The 24,359-nt window shown below is 39.5% G+C and overlaps 1 protein-coding gene across 18 annotated transcripts in view; it reads left to right on the forward strand.

Annotated features, from left to right (window-relative positions):
* Window positions 1-24,035, forward strand: part of Zcchc7 (zinc finger CCHC-type containing 7) — a 179,682-nt gene extending 155,647 nt beyond the window's left edge. For 2 of the 18 annotated variants that reach the window (XR_015619472.1, XR_015619471.1), the window contains exons 7-11: window positions 7,470-7,602; window positions 14,248-15,463; window positions 17,975-18,070; window positions 20,980-21,097; window positions 22,862-22,888. Coding sequence is in view for 3 of the 18 variants with exons in the window: in XM_087548003.1 (XP_087404129.1) it covers window positions 17,975-18,070; window positions 20,980-21,097; window positions 22,862-23,298 (651 nt within the window). In the remaining 15 variants the exon portion in view is untranslated. 18 annotated transcript variants of the gene reach the window in all.
* Window positions 24,036-24,359: the final 324 nt, after the last annotated feature.

Raw genomic sequence — 24,359 nt, forward strand, 5'->3', positions numbered from 1 at the left:
TCCTATTCTTAAAACTCTCTTTACTTGTTTGAATTATATATATTTATATATATATATGTATACATACATACATACATACATACTTAATGGTCAATTTCTGATTTATTATGATTTTACTCTTAGTGAAAGCAGAAAGTAACTATTGTTATATAATCCATTTAATTAATTCTCAATATTATGAAGTCAGGTCACTTTGACTCTCTAGTTTAAATAATGTAATTCAATATTGTCTTACTAGTCACTTTTAATGTATTAAACAGTAGAGAGACCTTTTTTTAATTATACAGTTATATAGCATAATATAATTAATAATTGTTGAAGTTTAATAAATAAAAGATTTTGTACAGTTCAGAAAAGAGAAAAGGCAGTTTTTTTAAAACCTTCATACTGCTTTTCTCTTAGAGAAACAAAGTGAGCCAACAGGTAGACTCATCTCCCACTGTCTGTCTAGGCCATAGTGCCAGGGATAGTGTTTCTGCAGTTTTATTTAAAGTTTTAGTGTTATATTAAATAAAAGTCATATACATGTCCGTAGATTCTATACATACATGTGACAAATGCAGTCAATGGATTATATTTTAGCATTGTAGCAACTTAATAATTGTGAAGCCCTTATAGCCTAAACCTGATAGGAACAAAATCATTCTTGTATCTCTCAAGATCACAGAGTGTCTGTAATGGTGTGGCAGTACTCATTATTTTTACTAAGTAATATCATCGCAGGTCTGACTTTGTATGTCTTTTAGCTTTTCCAGTGATGCAAGAATTTTATGTGACCATTATTGAACAATAAAAATTAGCTTCAAATGTAACAAGTACTTAAAGGTTTGTTGAGTATCTTTTTTTTTTTTTTAGCTTTCCAGAAACAAATTATAAAAAGAATAGAGATCTTTAAAAATTAAAACAAAATAAATTCATCTTTATTAGAATATAACATATTCTATCTATAAAAATAACAAATTCAATTTGAAAATTTCTTTATCTGGAAACCTGGTTGATTTTCTTTCAGAAAATGTTGAAGTAATCATTGTAATTCACAACTACCAGGTTTTAATTAACAAGGAATTACTATGCAAGAATAACTATAACAATAGTATGCTTATAAATGTGTAAATACTTTTATCAGTCCATCTGAAATATAATCATTTTCCAATTATTTAAATTGCCTTATCAGTATATGGACAATATTTGAATGCCTGTAATTAAGTAGTATTAAATTTTGAATGAAAGCAAACTGCATGCTGATTTTAGCCATCTTCAACCCTTTTACTAGGCGATGGACTGCCATCTATTGACTCAGAGTAGCCCTCACATGTGAATGTGGCATCCATCACAGCAATGGCCAGAGGAATTGTCTCTATGTATTCGTTTCAACCAGCCTGCTTGAGGCTAGAAAGCAGTCTACAGTTCATTGTGATATATTCATTTCTCTTCTAACCAAAAAGTATCTTATGTCTAACCCCAAATAAACTGTACTTTGGGGGTTAAATTTCGTTGAGAGCTCCCGTTTGGAACTGTTGACACTTGAGTGCTTGTCTCTTGCTGTGCCTGATTCCCCCCATGAGATCTGGGGGGTCAGTTCCAGAACAAGTACACTTTAAGCAGCTACAAAATCAAGCCTGTCTAGGAAGCCTCTCTTTTATAAACATGCAAGAAAGGTGAAATTGATTAACATATATAAACATATATAAACTTAGGAAGTTTCAGATTTTCCTTAAAATATTGTGAAATAAGATTTTAAAAGAGAAGTTTTCATTATTTTCAGTAATATCATCAAAGATAAATGAGGTCACTAGTAGATTATATCTAAATAAAGAGTTTTTTATTAATTAATACATTAATAAAAGGCAAATCCATCATTCCAAAAGATATACAATGATAGAAAAAAATAATACCTTTTGATATCTTTATTGATATGGAGACATACATGAGAAAATTTATTTAACAGTTACCTAATTTCCTCCAATAGTTAATACTTTTACTTCCTAAAAAAAAAAAAAATCAAGCCTTTTGATATCTTTGCTGATCTGGAGACAAACATGAGGGGAAAAATTAACAATTATGTAATTTCCTCCAATAGCTAATACTTTTACTTCCTCAAAAAAGGTCAGAGTTTTACATGTTTTAATCATATAACCCTATTCTTTACGCCGTAACTTCTGCTTTCAGATTTTTAGCAAAGCCTTGTATTTTTCTTCATTCACATAGTTCTTGTAGATTATTTCCCTATGGGAAAAAAAGTCTCTTCTCCATTTCTTCATTTCTTATCATAGTAGAAATAAAAACCCTAGGCTAATAAGGCACCCACAGAGCTTTATAACCCATAGTGTTTTTATCTGATAGAAACTACAATTTAACATGCATTAAACATTCTGAACTTGCTTACCTAAAAAGTAAAAAGAAAATTGTTATTCAAAAACTGTATATATTAAAAACCAAAAAGGTTAATGCATCCTGTTTAATTTTGTTCTTGTTTTTTTTAATGTACTTAGAATTCATTACAACCTTACTACTTCTTATTTTAACTAAAAACTTCAGAATAAAAAAGCAGATATAATTTTTATATGAGGGCTAATATGTTTAGTCATAATATTTGGAATGGTTAGAATTACACTTCAAAAATGGACATTTTTATTAATTAGGAAAGAGAAGAGAAACACACTTCCCTGTCTTCCTTCCTGGTCAGAGTTTACTAGCAGTCCAGGGTGTGACCCTGAACCCACTGAAGGGCAGAGTCTATCTAACAGACCAACTGCCTTGACAGTGCTCTGCTTTCCCACTCCACGCTCTCTCCTGACCTGGAGCATCAGCCTACAAGTGTATTTCTGAGTTTTTACAGAATGACTTTATAGCAAATCAGAATTTTACTATCTAAAAATTTGTGTGCTTTATGCACAGAATAGTGCCCCAAATATCAGCAGACGGAAGCTAGCTTCAGAAGGACAGTCCAGGGGAGAAGGAAGGGTAGTAGGTGCTGAAGCCGCAGCCATTCAAGTATCTTTGTCTTGGGATTGAGGTGTAAGGCAGAGTAAGTATAATTTTATAACTGCCTAATGCTAAAATCCCATGGTTTTCTTTAAAAAAAAATAATAACTTGACCAAAAGTTTTTAAAAGTCAGCAACTATGGAGAAATTTTCTATTCATGATTCTGTTTTTAAAAAAAGAAACTTCCTTTTAATGTGTTAGGAGTCTTGGGTGTCTTCTGAGAACTTCTTAACAACCCCAGCAGACCTGCCGACCATGAGAGCACTGTCTACATGCTGCTCAACTGAGAAACCTTAATCTTCCCTGTGTTTGTTGGCATGTTAGTGTATTTAAGAAAATAGAATTGATTGGGCATTATCATTAGAATTAGATATTCCAAAACAGAGTGAGGGAGGCCTGCCTCATTTTCACTGTTAAAAAACAAAACAAAACAAAACAAAAAAATGTTGTACCATCTTCAAGGGCCTGACAGAAATTATCATAAGCAGCATTTTTATAAATTGATTCGATAGTACAGTCCACTTTGCCAACCTCCAGAACCAAGGACACTCATAACTGTAGGGATTTTTCTCTGGTGCTGCTGTGTTGGTGTCCTGAATGTTATATTGCTGTCAGGACACTAGATCTGTTAAATTTCAAAGATCATGAAGCTGCTGACGTCGCTGTGCTTGTGATCTGGTGATTGAGACCACACCTTGCTTGTAGCACTCGAGGGTCTTCTTACAGGACTCTGAAGTCAGTCAGGCCGCTTCATTTCTTTTTCAAGTTGCTAACACCTGCACAGCAAGGTTTGCGTGGTTGGTTTTCAGTCCTGGGCCTAGACCAGGGCGTTTTGTGCTCTGCCCCTGAAGTGCTCCGCTAGCACCAGTGAGATGTTTTGTAGTAAGCATTGCTGACTTCTATAATAATAGGGAATATATTGGGACAGTAACATGGCATCATTTTTAAAGATTTTTCACATAGAAATTTTACCTAAAGTAATTTAGTATTTGTCCCGCCCTTAATGTCAAACGTATGATACATTTTTTTTCAGTCTTATCATTTTTAACTTAATATATATATAAAAAGTGATTACTATATTTAAAGAGTTAAATTAACTGATTTTTTTAATAGTAATTCAGTGTCATAACAGAATTAATCATTGAAAGCAATAAGAAAATACACTTTCAAAGAGGGTGAAACCTGAAATTATCAATCTCAATAAATGAGATTCATTTTAAAATAAATATAATTTGCCCAGTCTCCAAAAAGCAGTTTGCTAAAGTGCGTTCTATAAAAGAAGGTGGAAAAGTGTCGACATTGTGCATTATTAATACATGTTATGGGGATAATGAGAGATGGCTCAGTGGTTAAGAGCACTGACTGCTCTTCCAGAGGTCCTGAGTTCAAATCCCAGCAACCACATGGTGGCTCACAACCATCTGTAATGGGATCTGATGCCCTCTTCTGGTGTGTCTGAGGACAGCTAGAGTGTACTCACATACATTAAATAAATAAATCTTTAAAAAAAAAATACAAGTTATTTTCCCTTTCATGTTTCTTCAGGCCATGCACACATGCATATAAAATTTTCCTTCTTTTTTTTTTTTTTTAAATTCTTTTTTCCGGAGCTGGGGACTGAACCCAGGGCCTTGTGCTTGCTAGGCAAGTGCTCTACCACTGAGCTAAATCCCCAACCTCAAATTTTCCTTCTTTTGAAGGAATATGAGTTATCCATTCTTTCAGAGATTTCTCAGAATACATGATTTTTAATATTTTAATTCAAAAATAATTTGGCCTGGACAGGAAATCACTATAGTATTTTTTTATATAGGCCTGTCTTATGTGAATATATTTGAATACTATCAGGATTTCATGGTGATGATTCTGACGTAGATAGAAGCATTTGAGATGGTGGAGCAGGAAGTATGTATCACCTGGGCAGTCTATGGATGACTTAGGAATGCCTGTACACTCTGAATGTGTATCCCACCCACCAGCAGCTTCCATATTAGACAGCAATACTGCTCAATCATAAGTTAGCTTAAACTGAAAGATCTACTGGACTTAGTAACTTTTCTTCATTTGACTTTTTAAAAAAAGGTCTCCATGCTTTTTCACCTGTCTCATAATGACTGGAGAAAATGACCAACATACTCAGATTGACACTGTCACCAAATGAACTTCTAGTTTGATTCCTGCTTCAAATTTGAAAGAAATTCTTGCAGTTATTAATTTTCTAATCTATTTTTCCTAATAATAACAGAAAGGCAGAAAATTACATTTAAACATTTTCTTATCTTTTTCTTCCCCGCCCCTGTTGTATTTTAGTTACAAATGAACTATATTTAATCATTATAGGAAAAAGTTAAATATGTATCAGTTAAATTCTGTTTCTAGGTGTTTACATTTTAAAATATGGTACTTTGATTTTTTTCTTTTGTCTCCTTAGTAAAACATATATATGAGTCATGTCATCCCAGAATAAATTGTATTTCTTTCTACTAGTGACTCTGTACTTTGAAAGAATGCCACTTTACAGTGAGAGTGAATATAAAAAAAATAAAGCCCTTAAACTAAATTTTCTCAGACTTACAATTGACCACCATAGACTATCTAATACCAGAAATTACAGTGTTCATGTCTGAAATGTTCATCAGTTCCTATTTTGTACACATCAGAGCAGAGAAATAAAGTGCAGTTTAATTCTAGCATTGTTTGCATATGTTAGATAAATAGGTAGCTTATGCCACTCCCTAAAGTACATTCTAAGTAACTGACTCTGCTGTGCGCTTTTCTGGATATTTCAGTGCAGCAATAAGTATAAGTAGGATATACAAAACCAGTATCCTGTGCACTGACTAATCACAGTTAGGGTCAGCACAGGCTTAGAGTCAGCTCGTCATTTGAATGTAGGCCTCTCCGTGAGCAGTGTCTGAGCCAGGGGGGCTCCACATCACACATGCTTCTGTAATGGACAAGCTGAGGGAGCTAAGACTTCAAAATTACTATTATTTAAGTGGCTAGAAATCCACGAATTACTTTACAGATTGACCTGACTTTAGACTTGAAATTCATTGGTAGTTTAACCCCCTCATATATTAGAAAGTCAAGAGAATTATGCGTAGACTTGTACATCGGTGAATATTTCTTCTAGATGTTTAAGAATTGGCCCTTAATATTTGTAATTTACATGAGGAAAAATGCTACAAAGTAGGAAGGCATTGTACAATTAAAGAAAGCTTGAATAGCTATTATGTAATCCAAATGTGCATATGTGCATATATGCATGATGCATACACACATGCATGTAAATGAGGTTGAGTTATACCTTCACTCACTTAGCTGGTTTACCAGCATATGAACTGATTCTTTTTCAGAAATATGAATTATTTTAATGTGAGAGGTCAGAAATCTATATTGGTGAAAATAATTCATACATACAAACACACACATCAGTAAGGCCACCAGATGTCTTGTTTTTGTAGTTCCTCCTGCCTCAGCCTCCTACTACTTAGATTACAGGCATAGAGTACCATGCCCAGCTTTATTTTCAATATTTTTTTAAACCTGTGTGTGTGCATATATACCTTATGTATGCCATGCGTGTACACATGCTCACAGATTAACTGTATCTGTTAGATATAAAGCCGTCTTTGTGGTTCTGTAAAATGCCCACTTGAGGTGTTTGCACTTGTTGGTTTCCTTTAGAAGACTGGTCTGCCTGACCTTGCTTCAGCCTCCAAAGAGCTAGGATTAAAGGCATGAACTCTCATTCCCAGCTAAATGCCTTCGTATGAATATCCTTGGATACAGATATTTGCAGTCAAGAGAACTAAATTCGGGGCTGTGTTTTAATTTTGTGTATAAAATATAGTCTCCATTTTTATGTCTTAGACATAAAATGTTATATCTATAACATTTCCTTTGTTTTACAGTTGTACTGCTTTTTTTTTTTTTTTTTTTTTTTTTTTTTTTAGAAAAACATGCTTTGAAATATTTGGACAGAAGGGCAGACTTGCCAATGAGTTAATGTTCTGTATCACAATATAAGGAAAAGAATGCCAACTTAAGGTTGCGCTCTGGTTTCAAGTGTGATTCCTTTGTGTAGTATGTACACAGAGGTTGTAGTTAAAATGTTTAACTCAGAAGAGCCTTAGTTTTGTATCTGATAGTGGGTGGTGGTGCCCACAGGACTTGTAAGTTTGCAGTGAGATGGCAGCTGCGCAGTGCCTCACAGCTTCTCATAAACCAGGCTAAACCAGGTAAGCCGGTCAGAGCAAGCCCATGGGCACCTGCACCGAGAGCTGGGCTGGGTCTCTAGCCCAGACTGACTGTTGCAATGTCTCTGCTCAAGGTGAAGTTGTAATGACCTCTTTTAGCCTAACAATGTTTCCTCCTCACAGTTACTGAAGTTAAATACTTATACTTTACTTATACTTGTCTTACTTGTTTCAAAAAAAATGTAGGTGAGTAACTTCTTTTTTTTTTCTTTTTTCCCAAGACAGGGTCTTGCTATGTAGCCCAGGCTGGCCTGGAATCGCTATATAGCCCAAGCTGGCCTGGAACTCGAGATCCTCCTGCCTCAGCCTCATGAGTGCTGAGATTACAGGCGTGCGCCACCACGCCCGGTTTAGGTGAGTAATTCTTAAGTACTGCAACAAATTATTTTCTTAATTTGATTTACCTTAACATCAGTATAAGTATTTAAGATTATATCACAAAAGATTTAAGTTACTTCCTTGCCTATAAAAATGACAAGATAAAGTACATTTCATATATAAAACTGCAATGTGGGTTCAGCACTGGGTTTAATCTCCACCATTAAAGGAAGCAAAGAAGCAAGAAAGGGAGGGGAATAAGTAACGACATCACGAACCAGATAATTCGAAAGAACCAGAGGATTAGAACAGATTGCTAGAGTTAGTTTGAGGCCAAGAAGACAACTCAAGAAAAGTCAAGAGAAGCCAGATTAAATCAGTTAGGTGAGTTGAATTAGAACAGCCGAGCTGAGCCAGTCATTGAGAGTTCAGGAAGGGCCAGTAAAGGTGACCTTATTCAGCAGTAAGCCTCAGAGGCTGAAAACTTTCTAAGCTTAGATAAGAGTATATAAAGGCTACAAACTTCCAGGCCTAGCCCTAGGTTAGCAGACTGAGACAGTGAGCCTTAGAGATGCCAAATCAGGAGAATAAAAGATACATTTATAGGGTCCCACTTTAATGTTGCTTTGAAAGCTCAGCTAGGAGACTCCTCCAAATGCTGCCAGATGAATATTTTTATTTTCACTTTCATGCAGAAGGGAGATAACAGGCTCAGTGTGGTTATGGATGGAGATCAGACTTCAGGTTCTATTTGCTCCCATATGGCTCCTCTCTAATATATTTATTCTTTAGAAGGAAGAGGTTCGCTCTAGGGCCTCTTTGAATATTCAGGGCAAGTGCTCCGCCTAGAGTTTTATACCTAGCCATCATGTTTGTTCCTACAGAGCAAAAACAACTCCACATTGGCACACTGATCAGATACTATTAGACAATCTACCCCAGAGTCCTCATGACTATATGTAATAATCTAGCAATGTAATTATTAAAAAATTGGTATCAAAAAAAAAAAAAAGTAACGACATCACTCTAAGATACCTGAATTAAGCTATTGAGTACATAATTTTAATTGGTAATTTCAGTGTCCTATGACTAGTTACTGTAAGCAAATTATGTAAATCTTTATAATGAGAATAATATGCAATCAAACAGCTCACAGCAATTATAGTGCCTTATTCAAGGAAAAGAGGGATCATTTAATAAGACAGGAAAGGAAACCAAATAGTAGACCAGGGGTTTGCACTTCAGATAAAGCTAGTTGTGCCTGCACACGACCAGTACCAGAAAGGAACCAGACAGTCACAAAGTAGAAAAGCGTGAGACCTGGCTGAGCTTTGCGGTCTTCCTGTCGTGTGTGGCTTCAGAAAAAAAGGCAACATCAAATTAGGCACTTCTCAGTGTGTGCAGTGTGCGCCCTCGGAAGAGCATTCCTAGTCCACGTTCCTTACTGTAAGACAAGCAAGGGTTAAGATGGAATGTACTAGAAAACCAAAGGCCAGAGCTGCATTCCCAGCACCCACCATGCCTCAGAGCTGTCCGTAACGCCAGTTCCAGGGGAGCCATCCGCTTCTGGCTTCCGTGGGAAATATTCAGGAAAATATTATGCATACGTAAGTGCAGGCAAAACACCCACACACGTAAAATGAGTTTTAAAATTTAAAGAAGACCATTACTTTATAAAAGACAAACAAACAGACAGACTGTTTACTTTTCACCCTGAAGGTAGGTCCTTGAAGTTATGAACAGTATTCTAGTAGAATATGCAGGCTTGGGAGGGAAGGTATATGGAGTTATAATCAAAATAAATTGGGATTTATTTGGGTCCCCATTTATCAGCTAGTAAATACAATAGAGCTATAGTTCTGATCTATAGTTATCAATGGAGGTTTATGTAAGCATTTCATATGGTTGAAAGATAGGTACTTCACATGATTCCCATGCCTTACAGTCTACCCCAGTAAACCCGCAGATCAAATATCTGTGAATTTACACGTGTGTATTCTTTTCTGTCCCTTCCCTTATGTCCTGTCTCCACACCCTCCTCAGCCCTCCCCTAGTCAAAGCTTGTGGTCCTTTCCCATCTGTGTACTAAAAGGTTTCTTTGTAAACCAGGCCATTTGTCCGTCATTGTTTGGGGTCCAAACAGTGGTAAGATACCCTGTCACTGATCCCGTGTGCTCTGAATGGCAGCTCCTCTCTGGACAATTGGTGGAGGGGCTGAGGAATATTCCTGAGAGGATTATTTAACCTTTCAATTTAGAGGGCACAAAGCCTAGCTGATTAATGAACTTTCTGATGGGTGCCGATAAGCGGATCTATTGCTTTATTTCCTCTAAAAGTGATTCCTTCTCCTATCCATATTACTGTAATCTGAAACATAAATGTGGCAAATAGATTAAAAAACTGCACTAAAGAGTTTATCTGGCTGGCAAACTGAAGGAGCTAAATTAAAATTGGTAATGACAGCAGTGGCTCAGCCTCATATATGGTTTTAAATGCACTGTGTATTTTGAAGAGACTTATTCTCCAGCTTGCCTGGTAATGACTGCTTTCCGTGCAGTCTGGGGCTGGCTTCTGTTATCCCCACCTCATGCCCCCCCCCCCAAAAATGAGTTGTGTTATCTGGATGGCTGCAGACACATGCGCGCCCCTCTCTCACTGCATGGGCAGACAAGGTCGATAGCATTACAAGGTATTTGTGGCCGTGCTTGTTTCAGTCTTCAGAGCTGCCAGTTTCCAGGCAGATTTGAATTACAAAAGAAGAAGCTGGCATGAAAATTGAAAGGTTTTATCGGCTGGTCTGAAGCCTCATAGCACATTGCTTATTTATGCAGTCCATTTGCACCAGGAAATATAAAAAGGAAATACATTTTTAAAATAAGGCCATAAAGACCCAGATATGTTTAAGATGGCAAATAAAATATAGATACCTATAATATCTTTCCAGGAAACGATTTTCACTTAATGTTACTTCAGAAGAGCAGAGCATTTATGTTGCCGTCATAAATGTGTGCGTCTGTGTCACTATGTAGGTAGTCTCTGGGGATTAAGAAGGAAGCCCTATGCTAACTTACTTTAAAATTAAAATAGACGGAGGGATAGCTCTGCAGTTGAAGAGCTACATTGGAAATATTTAAATAGGGTGGTAAATTAAACTTAAACTAACATTTTTGCATTCCATGTAAAATTAGCCATGGCCCAGTGAATAAACGCTGCTACCTTTAGAGAAAATTGGGATGCTTTTTAAGCCTGGAAGATCGGGGGCATCTGGGAGTGCAGCGCTGGGCTCCTTCCTGTCTTGCATACAGGCTCATTGTTCTCCAGTTCTAAGCGTTTCTTTCTGTTTCTGTTGTTGGGGTTTTTAGTGTTAGGTGTGTTGTTTACAGGAAGATTAGAAAGTGGTCAGTTTAATAGTTCCCTCTCATGAAACTTACACTTTTATTTTAATCTTTGAATATGTCTTTTAGGTATAGCCTATTGCTTTTTTAATGTAGTAAATATGTAATTCCACTATTAAAATTTATGCCAGTAACACACATATTCATCTTACTTTAACAGTTTTTTGCTTATTGGGAAATGATACGCCCATGTAATAAGCTCTTGATTGCCTTAAATGAAGGCATAAATATGTAAGCATTTGGTATTGCAAGGCCTTGAATAATTCCTGGATTTACCATTGGACTTTTGCAACCTTTCAACCCATGTGTGAGAGTCAGGTGTGTCCAGGAGAGAAGTCAGGAGGAAGCTAGATGTGTGTTGGAAATATCAAGTCAGTAAAGTAGCACTTACTCTGCGCGATTCAGGTGAACATTGTTCAAGAATCCATTCTCCAGGAAAGCAAATTACTCCCAGCTAAGCCATAAGAAGTGCAATATTTTTGTAAATTTCATTTTTGGTAGTGTCTGGGACCATTCTCATATTTTCCTGACCTCAACTAATTACTTCATGTAGTTTTTTGTTTGTTTTTTTTTTAGGCAGAAAACTATCAAAAAGCATACATGCCTGCTGCATGCTAATGACGTGCTGTACATTTTTTATGAATTTTCATAAGGATTTTTCTACGTAGCATGTGTGGCTTAATGATGTAATCGCCTGATAGACTGGAAAATGCTCCAAAACAGACGTTCCGGTCTGTTGTGTACATAATACACGTTTCAAAAGTCTGCCTAATTAAGGAATTACCCAATGAATTGGGAGTCTGTTAGGTATATGACATAGTTTTAATACATAAGAAATATATGTATATTATTATATGTAAAACTTAGAAGAATTAATAGTAATGTCCCCTGGAATGCAATAGAGCTACTTTTCTCAGTAAGAAAAAAATTAAAGCTTAAAACCTTCATAAAGGAAACCTTGTCTTAGCTTGGAGCAAAAATTTCTCCCAGTATTCTTCATAGAAAAGTAATGCTGTAGATGTTTATCAGAACATGGACCAAGAGAAGGCCTTTTCTAAAACCATGGTGGATGGACACAGGCCTAGGATTGAGGTCACAGGTGGAGATCCGCCCTCCAGAGACACCAACAGCAGAAAGTGTTCGGTGTTAGCCTGCGCTCTGCCAGTGGCGTTAGAATGGTATGTATGGTCTGAAGAGTGTCAGAGGAAAGGGGGAAGCACTGTTCTTCCATGCCTACTTGCTATAAGCCAAAGAAAATACAGAGAACTAACAAAATTCAGCATCACTCCTAGGAAACAAGTGTACTTTAAATTCAGACTTGTTTTGCTCAAATGTCAAGTACATGCCAGAGGGTCACCTTAGCTAAGGGATTTGAGTAAGAGTGCCCCTTTGGTTTGGGGTAACGTTTTCTTGAGGAAGCCTATTTGATTTTGTGAGTTAGGTTTTTTAAAATATATCGGTACTAAGGAAGGGATTCTAATACTAATTTGTTGAAAGAGTAAAATTATTTGTAAATACTTGGAATTAATAAGGTGTTTCTCAAATATGAAAATCACATCAATTTAAGAAGTATTTATATGAAAGATTTTAGCTAATCTCTGCTTTTTCTCAGTGTTGGATTTGGTTATGAATACGTTTACCCCAGCCATTTAATATGAGCTTTTTAAAATATGCTGATATGAAACTGGCTTGATAAATAAAAACATATGGCCTTTTATTTAAGCATATGTATGATTATAAAAATAAATCCATTTTCAGTCACAAGAGTAGAAGATTCCCTCTAATTAGTAAAATTGATTACATATCCTGTATAGTAATGAGCTTCAACTAGATGTTAGCCTTCCCTCATTGGATCAAAGTCAGTTTAGATAAGGGCAGCCCAAGGTCACAGAGGGAGATGCCCAGCAGGTTTATTAACATAAAAAATTACTGTTAGGCGTAGGACACGGAGGCAGCTCCAGCATTGTGATCTCTTGGCCTTTGTCATGGAGATTCTTAGTAGTGAAGGGAGTAAGGCCAGTGTCCCAGATAATGACTAACTGTTTTAATGGCATTCATTCATTCATTCCACACTAACTATTCATGCAGAAAAAGGGTTATGTAAAGTGACATTAGAAGAAAATCATTTGTAATCGTTGCATCAGGCTGCACTTTGAGGAGAGGTTAGGAGTAAATCCATGGCATGGTAGGCTTATGCTTTATCTTCTGATATTTACTGAGTGTACTGGTGCATGGAAAGCTTTCAGCAGTACTGCAGATGGGATGGACCTTTCATAGGTAATGCTATCTACCAGGTTATTACTTCTATGTATTGACAGTAAAGTAATCTCCGAGATGTCACACACAAATATAGATTATTTAAATGTCTGTAACAAAAAAAAAACCTGCCTTCATAAATAGTTCATTTGGTATCCATTGGGTCAAAGTCTTTAGATACATTTTCTTACTTCCAGAAAGCCTTAACAAAGCTATATTCACTCCCTCACCTCTAGCTCTTTGTCAGTAACACTGGCTCAAACGATGGAACCTAGAACCTAGAGTTTATCAGGTGACATATTCTACTTTAAATTGGACATTTGCTCTTAATTAAAAATAGAGACATAAATGGACCAGGAGTAGTCGTGTACATCTTTAATCCCAGCACTCAGAAGGCAGACACAGGCAGATCTCTGTAAGCCTGAGGCTAGCCTGGTCTACATAGTGAGATCCAGGACAGTCATGGCCACAAAGTAAAAACCTGTCTCAGAGAGAAAAAGAAACAAACAAACAAAAAAAAGAGAGAGACATGTTCTAAGGTATAAGTTTTGGGTCGAAAATTTATATTTCCAATCCTTGAAATAGCTTAGAGATTGATTTTTATTTAATCTTAGTGTAAAAACATGTCCAGTGGAAGTCATTATTGAGTTTCCACTACTGTATTTGAATACAGTGTTCTCTAATTAGGTAAGATCTAGGCTGATTTCATTTCTATTAAGTCCTAGTACATGCTAGTTTATTAAAATGAGAGCATGTAGATAACATTTGTCAAGTCATTTACTAATTAATTATTGTGAAACAGTGTAGAATTTCATAACAATATAAATACTGCTGCTATTTTTATTAGTAATAATGGAAGTTTTTAAATCGTGACATTATTCAGTTGAATGAACATCAAATATTTGTGCTCCATCCAGAGGCATAAATGAACACTGAGGCTGTATTTCAGATTATTCTCTAAATAAAATAACAAGTGTCAATATGAAACATGCTTTCAGATCTTGATTAAGAAGTATCTCTTCGTCTCTAGGACTGAAGCCTGAGTTCCTCTTCTCTCTACATTTCCAAGTATGTGCCCTACTCTCAACACCAAGGAAACTATATTATTATTCAAGCTTTTTTAACATTTCATGGCGTGATTTGTGATATAGGTTTGTTCTTGTGGATATAAAAATCAATAGTTTCGGGTTGGGGATTTAGCTCAGTGGTAGAGCGCTTGCCTAGGAAGCGCAAGGCCCTGGGTTCGGTCCCCAGCTCCGGGGGGGGAAAAAAATCAATAGTTTCCCAAAGTATTTAAACTATTATTAACAATACCCACAATTCACCAGTCTTCTGTGAGCCATGTGTTGTACATCTGTAGTACTTCATCCTTCAGGCATTGTTTATTGAGCTCACCATACGCCTGGCCCTGTTCCCGAAGGCGGGCACACAGTGAGCAACTTTCTCCTTGCCTGATGGGTAGGGTAGGATTGGCTAGGTAAGGTTAAAAAAAAACAAAACAAAACAAAACTATGTGGTGTGGCATGTTTTTCTTGGGGACGGGGGTGTTTTTCAAAGGGAAGGGGAATAGGAGCACCCACCACTTGGAGGCCTTACTAGGATAATGACTTCTTTCTATCTGGAGACCATTCCCAGTGTGCAATGGATGGTACTGACTCCCAATAAAGAAGTTTGTGTCAAGAGAACACTGAAGAGCGGGTAAGGTGATAAGACGCACAAGCCAAGCAGGCAGGCTACAAGGAGGGAGGTTGTGACCAGTACGATTCTGAGTCTTAGTGAGTGAGAAGAGAAGCCGTTGGTTACAGGAGTGATAGCGTTCTGAGTCACAAACCAGAATAGTCATCTTGTATTGAAAATGGGCTACAAAGAAAGTGACATCCAGACCAATTATAAGGCTCTGTTAATCACACAATGTGAGAAGTGGTAAGATAGCACAGCGGGTGAGCAGAGTGGATGTATCCTATAAAGCCAATCTACTCTAGTGATAGAGTGTATCCTAGATCGGCATGAACAAGAGAGCCATGTTTAAGCATGGCTGTCCTTTTAAAGAGGACATTTGTTCTGGAGGTTGGCTATTGCATTTATCATCAGCCACACACCCTGCTAAGTTGCTGAGTACCTGACCACCATTGGCTTCCAATCCTTTACTAGCTTTCCATGCCACTTACAATACAGGCAGAACATCTCCACCTTCGGGTTTAGAGTCCTGGGTGACTGACTGACCCCTCTTCACCTTCTACCTCAAGGTGTGTGTGTGGGGGGGGGGGTCGTTTGTTGTTGTGTTGTTGCTGTTGTTTTTAGTCCTCTAAGGTGGCAGGCCTGTACTCGCTGGGGACTAAGCAGAGTAGTGTTGTCAGTCAGCACAATTACAGGCCTGATGCTTTTCAGCATTAGGGTCCCCATCAGCAGGCCAGTCTCGGGCGCCAGCAGTGACTGACTCCCTCACTGTCTTACTCCAGTTTCTTGTTTATGCACATATGTGTATTGTTCAGGAGGGAAGTAGAGTAGGGAAGGGAGTGGACCGGCTCCTCTCTGTTCCTTCACTGGAGACGTAAGCAGTGATTTTGTGTTGCACTTCTCAGATATCAGACTCAGGACAATGTCTGGCATGGGAGTCTGCAGTTACTGTCTGTAACGAATTGCTGAGAACGTAGCATGCACTCGTGCCACTTGCTCAGGAACCCGAGAGACATCACTGTGGAACCATCGTAGACGTGTGTTCTGTTCTAGTGGGTCCTTTCCCTGCCATTGTCAGCCAAGCCCCTTTGTTGTCTTTGTACTTGGGATAAACTCACAGCAAATGATTCTGCCCCAGCCACTTAGGTGAAATTGCTTTCAACAGTTCCCATGGCCTACAGCTCCCTGACTTGTAAGTCTGGTATACCTCATAGGCTCATCTTAGGTAATAACACATCATTAACCTTTTTCTTCTTCTTCCTGGTTTTTTGAGATGGGTCTCCTGTATCTGGGAGCTTGCTGTGTAACTGAAGCTGGCCTCAAACTCCTGATCTTCCTGCCTCTACCTCCTGTACTGGGATCACAGGTGTGTGTCACCATGAGCAAACCATGAATAGCTTTTAACAGCTTTGTCCTTAAAAGTTAAATATCTCTTTGATTTTGTTTTCTTTCTGTATGCTCTGCAGTTTTATTTCCTATTAAAACAACAGCCATTTTTTTCTCAGATAAGGAAAAATATTTCTGTGTAATATTTAATAACTTGTTGAACTTTCCTAAAGGAAAATCTCTCCCACTGCAGTGACGCTTGCCTGTGCACATGCATCCCTGTTAAGGTCTATCGAGTAGTTTTAGAGTAGTAGTGTTTTTCTTGTATCCTGATTGGTGACAGCTGAGGTTGTAAATGCTGTTAGATATGCCATGATCGTTTTCAGCAGAAAAGACTGGTTAGGATTTATTTTCCTCAGTAGATAAAGGATGAATCTTGTTAACTTGACTGGATTATAGCAACTAGGAACTTACTAAGGCACACCTCTAAGTGTGTCTGAGGGGCAGATCGTTGGGGTTCCAACCTAAAGAAGGGTTTAATCAATTAATAGAGTCAAATTTAAATAGACTGTTGGGAGGTAGAGAACGTGAGTAAAGCTAGAAAGGGTGTGTGTGAGGTTCTGCCCTGCCCTGGTGTCCTCCATTACTGCTCTGTTTCCTGTCTGCTATCTGTGAACTACTCTACACACCCTCCCTTCCATGATGGACTGAAGTTTCTTGAGACTGAGCAGAACACACCTCCTTCCCTTAAGCCCTAGTCAATGCTCCATCTCGGCACTGAGCAGAGCACCTAGCAACCCAGCTTCCCATTCTAAGACATAAGAGCCACAGGAGGGGTTTCTCTATATCAGGTACTCCTCTCACACCTCTGCCTGCAACCCCAAACCTCCTGATTGCAGCAGGTAGAATATTGGCAGGCAGACTAGCACTCAGTTACAGAAGCCCAATAAGCACGAGAGATAATTTGCCAAAGGGCATGCAGAAAAGGGAGCAAATAAAGATGGTGTTCTCCTCTTCCCCGCTGAGTGCACCGTCTTCTAGAAGGTTTGCTCTGTGCTCCTTTCTGTTCTCCTTTCGGCTCTCCAGTTCAGCCAGCCTACATGATCCCACTGCTCCATTTAAAACTCCACCAACCAACTCTTCCTCCTAAACACTGTCCCCTTTCATCATGTCCTTTCTTGTTGGTGCTTCTCAAAATAGTAATATATGCCTGCCCCCTTTTGTCAGTTTATATTCAATTTCTTAACATTTATTCTTGGGTAACACAGTGTATATATGGAAAATACTTAAGATAGAAGTATAATTTAATAAATTAGCTGTGTGATAAACTAGCTGCGTAAATTTCTCAGCATCCCTTTAGTCCCCACCCCGTTCTCTGCCCTCCTAGGTTCTAACAGTGAGGCCCCATGGACTGTTGCATATGAGATGGCTGTGCCTCATGTTGCTAGGCTTCTGTTGTGCTTGGCAGTGTAGGTCAGACCTTCCTTGAAAGTATCCTTTAAGTCCTGGGCTTCTGTCCTCCTGTGTCTGTCTCTTAAGCCTTGACCCTTCCCCTCTCTGTCACTTTCTTTCATAAGCTCTGTCTGCCCTTCATGTTGCTCCCTGGGCTCCATCAGGACCCACTCTCACTCCACACTGCACTCTAAGCAGCAATGTTCCTAAGGATTTTCTTACCCAAGACCTCTTTTAGAAAGGATGGGCTTTCAGCTTTTCCTCTAACGTGTACTAATTTCTCACAAATATTTATATTGCAGACCAAACCTGGACCACCTAAAAAGCCAAAGACCCCTTCTGGACAATCAGCGCTGGTGTATTGCTACAACTGTGCACAGAAAGGCCATTATGGACATGTATGTTGGAGTGGCATTTGAACAGAATCATCTTGCCAAGGAGTGATTGCTGTAAAGATGATTCCCCAAATGGGTGTGACTCAGAACATTTACTTGTTTATACGTTAATCTACTTCCCCAGTTCCTACCAACAAAAACTGCCAAAGCATATTCCTATGTGAAAACAAGTTTAGCTCCTAAAGTTAGTGAGGCAGAGTCAGCAGCAGCCCAGAATGAGTTCTTGTACCTTTCACGGCCTGTTACTGAACTATTTATTCAGCCTTCCCCGGTACCACATTCACTCCAGTTTTTTGTCATTCACATGCAAGCTGTGACGTTCAGTAGAAACACAGAGGTTGTATAGCATTGGCTCACACACTTTCTCTCCAAGTACCTACATGCCCTTCTGGCCAATATTGTGCAAGTGCAGACTGAAAGGGCGAGGCTGTGTGGTGGGTATAAGCAGAAGCAGCTCCCTACTGAAGGTAGTGAGTGTCCTCTAGCCAGTTGCCACAGTGGGCATGAAACAGTGGCCCGGGGAGTAGAAATCCTTGTGCAGGGGATTCCTGTTCCCCACGTAGGCTCGAACAGCCTAGAAACCAAGGTAAACATCAGCCAGATCCATGGCAGGAGGAAGAAACCCTGCAGAGGCTCAGGACGCCTCAAAGCAGAGGGAGAAAGACAAGGGGTAGAGTGGGCAGTGTTGCAGACCAGCCAGTGTTGAGTTCCAGCTGAGGCACCCTCTAGTACAGGCCTTGGGAGTTCTACAAATGTGAAGAGACAGAAAAGCTTAAGAGAAAAAAAAAAGTGCTGAATTTATCGTCCATGTTCAGGCAACAGGAACCAGGCGCTGATGGGTAGACTGTGACTGCTAAGACTGAGTGCTCAGATCCTTAGTGTAATCTTTACTATGTCTGTGGCAACCAGATGATTTAACTACTATTTTCCCCTTTGGCATTCAGTCTTTGTCTCCAAAGCAAAGAAGTTGTATAGCATTGACATTCAGATGCTGTCTCTAGTGTAGTAAAACTCACTGTATAGGTAGCAAGGTCCTACGGGATCCTTGGCATCGCCTTTGAGACTTCACCCTGAAAATCTACCTAGAGAAGAAAGAGTCTTGTAGGAAATCACCATCCATAGGTCTCCTGTTGTCCTGTGCATGCCTCTCGTTGCCAACACCTTTTAGGAAACACTCATATTAGCAATCCCCTGCCACACGCGTTACACAGGTGCTTAGTTTATATGCTTGCTTATCTCTTTAAAGCGAGAGAGTCTACTTTTAGCATTTGTGTTCAATTAAAGGAAAACAGTTACAGTTGGGTGCTTCCTGCTTACTAGTCCCTGCTGGTGCTATAGATGGGAATATCAAGAGCATTTAGAATTTATTCCTGAAATCTAGACTTAGACAAATTTCAATTTACAGGAAAACAAATTTGGCAGCCATAGTTGAAGGAACTCTAGATTATCCAACACTAATGAAGAAGATCATTGGTGTGGCTAATCCAGAACAGAAGATAAATTATATAGCCAGCTATCAATTATCTGTGTTAATGGAGGAGACCAGTGATGTGGATAATCAAAATATAATTTACATGTAGCTTTGGAAAGCACTTGTGATATGATAGAGCTCTGTGTAGTTACATCCGTCTAAATAGAACAGTATCCAAACAGGAGGCTACCCCACTAGTGAAAGGTGCCCAAGCTCCTCCCTGCCCCGCCCCTGTCAGACTCAGAGATTCAGCCCTCAGATGTTGTTATTGGGTCACTCCGTATTGCCTTCCCTAACTCCACTCGTTCTAGCTGGAGAGGCAAGGATAGCAGTAGGCACTAAGAGAGATAGAATGCTTCAGGAGGATATGAAGGGTGAGGGGGCTGAGAAAATTAAAAGGGTCTGTTGTCATGGATACTATCTTAGTATAGCAAGATTTCTAGGACCCTGATGTAACCATAACTTAATAATTTGTTGATGAGTCAGCTAAATTCTATGTGGTTATTTCACATGCTTCCTGAAAGCATTCTGATTTTCTTAAGCACTTAGTTAAGAAATGCTGAACGTCAGTAAAGAAGTCTCAGGCAAGATGTTAAAAGACAGATAGGAAGGTCCCAGAGGAAAGTCTCTGAAAGATAGTTCAACCTCCCTTGCTGCATCCGATGGCGTCACCTAGTGTTTGGGGGACAGTTAAAGCCAAAGGGAGACGAATGAAAAGGACTGATCTCAGGGTGGCTGAGGGAGCAAGGAGAAGAGGGTTTTCTTTGAGGCCTCTCAGAATTACCCAGGAACATTTTCCAAGAAGACCTTGCCTACCACTGACCTCACCCTAAGATCCGTAGCCCAGGACAAAGGGGACCAGTGGGAGGCGTGTACTGACTGGAGGAGCAGAAGGTGAAGGGAATGGGCAGAGGGAGCAAAAAGCATGCTCAGTATACAGGCTATGCCGTTTAAGACATGTTAACAGTCACTGCCTGGTAACTAATGAGTGGAGTTAAAGTAAGCTGGCATACGTGTGTAGAGAAAAGAACAGTTCCCAGCCACAGTTGAGGCTAGGGAGAAGGAGCATTGGATGTGAAGGCTACTGGAGGGAACAGACAAATAATTCACATAATGCTAAAATTGCAGAAAAGGACAAGACAGATCGAGTTGGCACCCATCCCTCCATCCTGTTAGCTCAAACTGGGGAAGGAACTTGGCAGAGTACTAAGTTCCTCCATTAAAAAGGAAAGAAATCCGGGGCCTGAAGGATAGTACAGGAGCATAGTGGGACTTTTGGATTGTCTGGTCCCTTTCCACAGTAGCAAGGACTACTTCAGCAGCCACTGCCTGCCATACTAGTGGGGTGGGACTCACTTCTAACCAGCATAGACCAGAAGCTCATGAAAGAGTTTGTTGATAATGCAAACTTGTGATGTCATCCTTTCAAATACAATTGCAGGAATGTACAGAGAGACGGATGTTTAACCAGGCGTTTCCAACATCTCCATTCATATATTGCTATGACGACAAATACGACATCCAGCAAAGGGATCGGAGAATAAAACGGAAACTGAAAGGTTCGTCCTAAAACTTCTGGTTCGATCGCTTTTGCAGCAGCTCCAAAAGAAGATTTTATACTCTTTGCCTATTTTGGAAGTCACTGGTTAGCACAGAAAACACTTAAAAAAAAAAAAAGATATATATATATATATATATTTATTTATTTATTTATTTATTATGTATACAGCATTCTGCCTGCATGCATGCCTGCAGGCCAGAAGAGGGCATCGGATCTCATTACAGATGGTTGTGAGCCACCATGTGGTTGCTGGGAATTGAACTCAGGACCTGTGGAAGAGCAGCCAGTGCTCTTAACCTCTGAGCCATCTCTCCAGCCTCTGAAAACAGTTTTAATAATTATAAAAACTAAAACTTTCTTGCACTCCAGAAACCAAACCTCTGCCTCAAAACCCCTATACTGCAATCTATTCACAATTAATATTTTTCTCAGAGAGAGCATTTCAGAGAAACCTTTAAGAATATCTGTCTATGTAGAGCAGTAAAGATCCCTTTGAAATTTTTCTACTTGACAAATAATTATCTCCCATTTGTATGTCAAATATTTTTTATGGAACATGGGTTCCTGGTGACTCCTAGGGCTTCCCACACCGAGGCTCTCGCAGTTCACCATTACAAGCAGGGCTCTAGGTCCATGCCCCCTCTGTGCCTCCTCCACAGGCACATACACTCAAGTGCACATGCAGACGTGCACACCTACATGTAATTAAAAATAATAAACTAGTAAATAATTTCTAAATTTTAAATACGATTTCCGCTTCTTGGTATAATCAAGATGTGTTCCTAGGTTTCTGATAGTGTTCATGATAAAATCGTTAGGTGTTGTTTAAGCTTTTCTCTGAATTCTTTACATCTTGACATTTTTAACTTTTTTCTTGTGGCTTTATTTTCTCTTGAGTTCAGGCCCTTTTAAATGAGGGCACTGCTCATCTGTGCGGCTTCTATTCCTAGTACAGTAGAGAGATTATTGATGCATGACAAGTGGACGCGATGGAGACCGCTACTGAAGCCTGAGATGTCCTCTGGGCTAAAGGGCTGGCCGCACTCTGACAGCGAGTACTTAGGAATTAAAACCTGGGAAAGTTAGGTGTTTCCTTTTGGGCTAGTTTGGACACTTGTTGGCGTACTATGCTCCTAGGGACGTAGTCTGTGCTCTAGCTTAGTCTGAGTTCCTACCACCCACTTCTCTGACATTCCAAGGGTCTGTTAGTCCTCACGCCGCACCTTAGCTGTCACGGCCGCCTCTGTCAGATGACAACAGGGCAGGTTCTAATAAGATGCAGCAGCAGCAAGAGGTGGCACTGAAACCTCTGAGGTATGCACACAGGGACACATGCGTACAGATAACACCCCACCCAGCAGCCACTTCTCCATACGACTGATATCCTGGGTGGTGTGTCATCACGTCGCAGGGAGAGGGCCAGGCTCATCCTCACACAGGGATTGAAATGTCCTAGGAAACAAACCTGCACCTGCTTCACCTTATCCTCTCAGGCAGACTCTTCCCTGCAGGAACCTGGTGAATAGGTCAGACATCCCCGCTGCTCTGATCTTCATTGACTAACACTGTAAAAATACCTCCAATAGAAGAAATTACAATAATAGTAATGGATTTGAAGGTGTGTCCCCACTTTCAGCAATCCAGATTGTAAGGGGTGCCATTTGTTCACTGTGAATGTCACCTCCTCTGTCTGCTATGTTATGTCTAAGAATGCAGGAACTCTGCAAGGGCTAAATAGACAAAATACTTTTCTATCTTATAGATATCAAGAAAAATGGAGATTTTCCAAGGCAGTTCAAAAGACCACATGGAGAAGAGACAGATAGATATCACCATGATAGGAGAAAAAGCCGTTTCTCAGGAAAACGCAGTCGGTGGCCTCGAGAAAGTAAGGAAACGCAGAAAGAGAAGACCAGGGGTAGAGAAGGCGAGAAGCACAGGAGGGACCGCCAGCCTCGCGATGAGGATGAAGACTTCCCTAGGGGCCTGAAACCCAACTCCTCCAGCAGCAGTAACAGCCAGAAGCCTTCTAAGTCCCTCCACCAGGCATCCCATTACCACAGGCTGAGGGAAGAGAAGCTTCGCAGAGAGAGCATGCGGAGCAAGCCGAAGAAAAGGAAATTCGTAGAGGATGGCAGCCATGATGATTTATTTCTTATTAAGCAAAGGAAGAAGAAACCTAAGTCCAGTGGCTTCTGACCTGGTCTTCCTGGTTCAGTGTTCTGGAAGTGCTTCAGTATCTGTTAAATGAAGAAAGGCTGGGGATTTTGATCGCTGAATTCTGGCCATTCCTGAAGTGCTGTACAAAGGCCACGGAGAGTTCAGGTCTGTGTCCACCGGGTGTCCTTAGGTAGGAAGGCAAACTTGAGGTAGAAAATTGTCATTTCAAGAAAACCTTTTTAAATGCTTTGAAGAAATTACAAGTTCATCAGATATAATTCATCTACAATGTTTGAGGACTTAAAAGCTCATTGGAAGAGAGTTTATTATTAAAGAAAAGTCACCGCTTTTTTAGCAATCTTTAAAAAAAAAAAAAAAAAAAAACACTGGAAAAATCAATGAAAATCCAAGCCCAGCTTTGCTTGTGTCAGAGGCTGTTGGAGTCTTTCTCTGTACAGGAAGTGTGTAAAATGAAGCTGTCACCACTGAAACCTGGAGGAGGTGGAGGGGAGGCCATAACAAAATACACATAGAGAAGGGGTGCAGTGTGGGGTACCAAGAGGCGTCCTCAAACCTGAGTGCAATCGCAGGGACACTGTCCTTACTGGTTAACAGCCATAGATCAAGAACTAGAGATAAATATTACCAACCTAATTGTTCTCATGGATCTTTTTAAACACTGCAAAGCTATTTAGAATCTTTTGTACTCATGAGCCTTTTTTACATTTGTGAAAGCCTAATGTTAGAATAAGGAAAATAAAATGCCTGAAACCATGTGTCAGTGTGTTATTGTTACAAAAGTCAGTGGGAGCCTGGCCCCAGAGAGCATAGTTGGTTAGACAGCCACTCCAGTCCCACCTTGTTAATGTAGGAGAGAGCTGGACACCTTCACCTGTGAGCATACATAAGCCTGGTTTCTGGTAAGGGAAGAACAGAAACCAAATCCCTTCCTGGGTCTTGACACTCGAGTGTCAGGCGGAGTTTGTCTCTAGCTCAGCTTATTAACTCAAGGGCTCTTTGCGTACAAGGATGAAGAAGTCAGAACAGATGCGCATTCAGCAGGTTGCTTTACATAACATACCAGAGGGAAAACCCAAAGT

This window comes from Rattus norvegicus, chromosome 5, assembly GCF_021556685.1.
Source record: "Rattus norvegicus strain SHRSP/BbbUtx chromosome 5, alternate assembly SHRSP_T2T, whole genome shotgun sequence".
Classification (NCBI taxonomy): domain Eukaryota; kingdom Metazoa; phylum Chordata; class Mammalia; order Rodentia; family Muridae; genus Rattus; species Rattus norvegicus.